The following is a 5,758-nucleotide window of genomic DNA, read 5'->3' as shown; positions in this document are numbered from 1 at the left end:
CAAGTCGTGATTCAGTTGCTCCGTTCACCCAAAGGTCACGAGATCCCGCCGATCCATCGCATTGAATCCATTTTCATTGGCTCCCCCAGCTCTAGATTGGTCAGCATTGTTGGCTGACCCATTTTCGGGAGCCCTGCGCGTTCTGTTGGTTTGAACCGCACTTACTACAACTATGTGTGGTGTTGTCATTGTTTTTCCCACGAGAAGCTAGGGGAAGGGGTTCGTCCATCCTTGTAAAGCCCCGCATGCAAGGATAAGGCTGCTTACTCTGAGAGGTCGCCTGGTATCCCAGAGTCACCGTTCTAGACACCTCACCCAGGTGCCATTCAGCTTTCGGCACGGTTTTCACACCTCCACTTGGGGATTAATTCCTTCGGGACCACCCCTGGACAATTGTCCGCGACTGCCTATTTATTTTTGTAACCATATTCAGCAGAAACCCTTGGTACAGGGACCCTCTATCCGCAACCCGAGGACGCGTTCGGTGGCTTTGTCATAGGCCCTTCAGTTTTTGGTGTCGTGTCTAGAGGACGCCCGGTTATTAACAGATGGGATCACATGAACTCCCACCTAATACAACGCTGCTGAATGCTGGTGACCTAAGCATAAAAACATAAGCCCAAGACGATTCTCTTCGTTCCAGTTTTGCCCCCCCCCCTCCCTCTATCAGCCCTCCTTTATTAACTTAAGTTTGGTGGGACGGACGTTATGACTACAATCTCCACCACGTGACGAATTTCTACTTTGACATGCTTTCGTCTCGCAAAATAAACGTATAGCATACAGGCGGTGCTAGGGCGTATAATATAAACAATTAATAATACAAACAATAAAACAGCCTTGTAAAGGACTGGAACTTTGACTGACAAAAGGCATGCACACGGTAAATGCGAAGGTCAAGTTTCAGGCGACGAATGGAGACTGGGTGTTTGGAATGCTAGGGTGGTGAATGATCGCAAGGTTAAAGAATTACAAGAAACTATGCATGTAAGGAAATTAGATATTGTATGTGTGCCTGAAACAAACAAAAAGGGATGCGAAAGTAGAGACATCCAAATGCAGGATACAAAACGAGTACTAGCTAATTTTGGGGATCTAAGAACAAAATATATAGGAGATAAATTAGTTGGCTTATGCTTAGAAAGGGGTCTGTTTTTTTACAAATACTTGATTTCGCATAAAATCATCCACATGTAAACCTATCCAAAGAAAATAGATATAGTATAATTGATTTTGTTGTTGCGGATGAAAGATTAAGAGAGCTGGTGAAAGTTACAAGGCTCATGATGGGTTCTGAATGCAATACTGATCATTACCTTCCGTTCTCCAAAATTAACTGAGGTCGGGGATGGAGAAAAGAGAGAACCAAGAAAACAAAACAAACGCGAATCAAAATTGAGAACCTAAAGAAACCGGATGTGCGAATAGATTTCCAAAATAAGATAATGGAAAGCCTAGATAGGGCAACATAGGAGACGCTTATAAAAAACAAAGATATAGAGGGCGCATGGACAAAGTTCCGGGATATCATTGTTAGATGTGCGATCGAAGTGTGTGGTACCGCGGTTGTAGGAGAATTTTGAATATCGCAGGTCTTAGCGATGAGGAAAGAAATAGACGTATAAATGATTACAGACACAAAAAGAGGATATTCAAACGATTAATTAAAGAAAGTAAAGATAAAAACAGAGCAGAATAAGAGAAGAAAATACAAAACGACTTTGAGGTAAGCAAGAAATTGCTTTATACAAAATTAAAGGGTAATACAAATACAGAATTTGTCAACATAAAAAATAGTAATGGGGAAATGCTATATGATTCAGACGGGATACTAGACGCTTTCATAAATTATTTTAGGGGACAATTCGAAGATGAAGCTATAGGACACCACAACTTCGATGTAGAACACGATGCGTTAGAAAACTCAATTGGGAAAGTCTGTGCCACTGCGGTTAGGGAGAAAATTAGGAGCTTGAAAAACGGTAAGGCAGTGTACATAAAACATGTACACTGTGCGAATTGATAAATTTATATTTCGAGATGGGTGACGTCCCAGAAGATTAGAAAAAAGCCAATATACAAAAGAAAGGGAGATTAAAGCGACTGCAATAATTACAGAGGGATTAGTTTATTGAGTACCGTGAGTAAAATATACTGAAAAATACTTATTCGTAGGGTAATGAAAATAAAAGAAGAAAAGATTTGGGAAGTCCATAGTGGGTTTGTGCCCGGAAGATCATGTAAGGATCAAATATTTAGCTTAAGACAAATCACAGACAAACGTTTGAGTAGGAAAAAAAGTTTTCTGTGCATTTCTAGACCTAGAAAAAGCTTTTGGCAAGGTAGATAGAAGTAAACTTTTGGAAGTCCTGAAAGAGTATGGAGTCAATGGATGGCTCATACAAGCTATAAAACAATATGTACGGGTAGCAAAGCGAGTGTAAGGATGAATGGGAATTTGAGTGACTGTTTCGATATTATTCAAGGAGTTAGACAAGGATGCGTTATGTCTTCATGGTTATTTATATTATTCATGGACAAGTGTTTAAGAAAGGCTCTTTTCGACGAAGGTGTGGATCCCGAAACAGTAAGGATACTTGAGTTAGCGTTCGCAGGTGATAAGGTTGTTATGGCAGAGTCAATCAAAGACTTGCAAGGAATGTTGAATAAAATGAATGCAAGCGTGAAATGCATGGGCCTTGATATTAACGCGAATAAAAAAATAAAAAAACACTTGTGTTCAAAGGAAAGAGTAATATTCTATATGTATTATCTTTTCAGAATAGGACTGTGAGTCTCCGTTTGCGTCTCAGCGTGAGAGTTCCAACGTAGTTAGAATGACGGGATAGAGTGGATGCACTCCGAAAGAATCTGATTCATGAAATTCTACTTCCCTCCACACCATAGGGATACATAACGATAGGGTTTAGTTCTAGGAAATTTTTCTTAACATTAACTGGCACTATGGGTAAAAAATACCCCAACAAAATTTTGAGCTCGAATTAAGCGTACTAAATTTGATAAAATGGACTATGTGCCATGTAGCTTAAATTAAACTAATGACTATAAAACCCATTCCACTTTTAAAAACACATCTTAAAGTACATTAAATAATTTGTATGTGTAAAAATATTCAATACCGACTGCACAAAGCAGGTTTGAACAGGTAGGGTGAAAAACACCTGTTATGCCATTTACATAATAAAAAATCACCAGCACTCAAAATTTTCTGGAATGAAATAATCGATATTTCGTTTCAAAGACTATTTGGCCTAACTGGACATGAAATATGCAAAAGAGCAGATTATGCAAAACTCACCTTTGTGAAGATGTGTTAGCGAGTAACGATTGCACTAGTTTTCTTTCGTATTCTTGATGTTTTCCTTGATGCATCTCCTCCTTCGTAAATGAGGCCTCCTGATCACCCAGATCATGCAAATACATACAATCTGGCTTCGGACAAGTTTGATTTCGCATAAAATGTGAGCAGTATTTTGTCGTACCAAGTGACGTTTTTATTGTCCTTCCATCCACAACAATATTATTTACAGCCTCTATAGCACGCAATGCATCTTCCTGGCGCTAAACTCATATTTATCATCAATTAATTAGAGCAAGTAAGTTTACTTACAAATAAATTAATTTAACCAACCTGATAAGTAACGTAAGCCGAAGCGCTAGGACCCTGCGATCCAGCATATGAAGTACTCTGATTTATTACAACTTTGTGAATTTTACCGAATTTTCCAAAATATTCATGCCTTTTTAACACCTAAAATATAAGATAATGAGCTAGGTTTGACATATAAAAGAACAATTCTGTGCGTATTACTAGTAGGGAGATCTTTAGCCTATTGGCTGTAATCATATAATTTCTATAATATAACTACTTTAACCTAATTTCCCTGTCTTGGTTTTCAGTTTTGCAACTGATTGGAAATCATTGGCAATTGAAAAGCGCATGTTCTGGGTGCGTGCGCGGAGTGGGGATAAGAAAGGTGACACAGTCAAACTCTGAGATAGGGCCTCCTGGTATAGTTCTTCCAAGAATTGACACCGCGCCGCGAGTATGCGTAAGAGATGCTGCGGGGAGTGTGTGGTGTTTGCTCAGGCATGACGAAACAGAAGCGATGTGTTAAGGCGCTGTACCCTATGTGCTTACCTGTGTAAATGCGTCATAACATGCCAACAGTTCACTCGAAGCGGGAGGTACACGCGAATAAGCACAATGGCGAGCTATTGTCGAGAAGCAGTGGGTCTCCGATGACAACTGAAACCGACAAGACTGATCGGATTAATGTGCTGTCGTGGCTACCAATTGGCTCTACGATTCGACAAAGAAAACAAAGTACACGCAAGAATTATGCAATTACGTAGTTGTGCGTGATTTTCGTTTCACAGAGTATCTGGAACGATTATTGAAGAGGAGGCTCTACTTTACAAAGAAATGCTCAACGGCCCACAGACGTTTAAAGTAAGTAAGGAAGAAATACATTTATTTTAACGTTTAATTACAAATTTTCTTCCTCATTCCCGTTAAATATTTAGTTTACCCTTGTCTCTATATTAAATAAACAATTTTCAAAACATTTTTTACCACGCAGTAAAATCCACCTGTAACGGTTCTTATGCCCCGGACTGTTTACATCCGGGGTGCAGATATTCAGAGTTAGTTCCCGCCCACCGTCAGCCCATAAACCGGCACAGTCTCAGAGTTTCACTGTATTTAAATACTGAAAAATATAGACGAAAGTAATAAAATTGTAATATACTCACATCGGGATCCGCAAGCCGCATTGGTAAACCAACTACGAAAACCAGATTCTTTTGTACAACTCGCACATTAGCTAAATGTTTCCGGTTTTCGGTGACTCGCTGCTTTCGTTGCTGGTCTTTTATTCTTTTTTCAACTTTTAGCCTGTTTTCGAAAACAGATTAATTATTATAAGCAAATAACAATTTACGTGTACCAAAACTTGCTATAAAAGTCACTGTGGGACAGATGTTTGAAAGTTTTATATTGACCGACAGTGATTCAAGTACAGAGACAAATACAAGCGACATGCAAAGCATTATGTTACACCAATTACACAAGGCATTCCATTTCAACTCGCCCCACCTCACTTTTTTAGGTTTGTAGCATTGCTCTAAACTTGATAATTTTGTAGCCCTAAACGACACCAAATCACATCGAAATGCTTTATCCATATATTTTGTTCAGTGTTCTAGCTTTTACATGTTGGAATTTTGTACTAGATGTGACTATTAAGTTCTAACAGTGGGCCTGTAAAATGCGTTTTAAGAAAATTCCTACTTTTCGCCTTTAATCTCCTTCACGTAGTTTATTACGATTATTTTCAAGCATTTTCAACTACAAATTTCATAAAATTTCTTCAATTTAATCAAATTTTCAAATTTCAAAAATTTCCTGGATATGGTATACAAGGTTTTGGGTTTTTTTTAACATGATTCTTAAGAATTTTAAAATTTATTTCTATCACTTGAATGAATTTCGTAGAATTTTCAAAAGACAGACGCATTTCACCAATATAAAAAAACCAACAAAAAAGCAGACGCCAGTGTAATTTTACAATTGTCTTGCTTTTCCTGTCGACTAAAAATCATGACTTTAAAAAATCTCGGTTAATACAGTCAAATTGTTAACGTTTTAAAATTTGTAAAAGTTTTTACCGCGAAATAAAAGTGCAAGTTGGAAATCTAAGATTCTCAGCACAATAACATAAACCCAAGACGAATC

At 38.2% G+C, this 5,758-nt stretch overlaps 1 protein-coding gene across 7 annotated transcripts in view; it reads right to left on the bottom strand.

Moving 5' to 3' along the window:
- The window catches only part of LOC117170577 (CCR4-NOT transcription complex subunit 4), a 424,579-nt gene that overhangs the window by 328,180 nt on the left and 90,641 nt on the right, over positions 1-5,758 (bottom strand). For all 7 annotated transcript variants that reach the window (XR_004466824.1, XM_033357421.1, XM_033357419.1 and 4 more), the window contains exons 3-5: positions 4,777-4,918; positions 3,653-3,772; positions 3,320-3,582 (exon numbers count right to left, since the gene is read on the bottom strand). Coding sequence is in view for 6 of the 7 variants with exons in the window: in XM_033357421.1 (XP_033213312.1) it covers positions 3,320-3,582; positions 3,653-3,772; positions 4,777-4,918 (525 nt within the window). In the remaining variant the exon portion in view is untranslated. The remainder of the gene's footprint in view (positions 1-3,319; positions 3,583-3,652; positions 3,773-4,776; positions 4,919-5,758) is intronic.

This window comes from Belonocnema kinseyi, chromosome 4, assembly GCF_010883055.1.
Source record: "Belonocnema kinseyi isolate 2016_QV_RU_SX_M_011 chromosome 4, B_treatae_v1, whole genome shotgun sequence".
Classification (NCBI taxonomy): domain Eukaryota; kingdom Metazoa; phylum Arthropoda; class Insecta; order Hymenoptera; family Cynipidae; genus Belonocnema; species Belonocnema kinseyi.
This window is presented reverse-complemented; position numbering and strand designations above follow the sequence as displayed.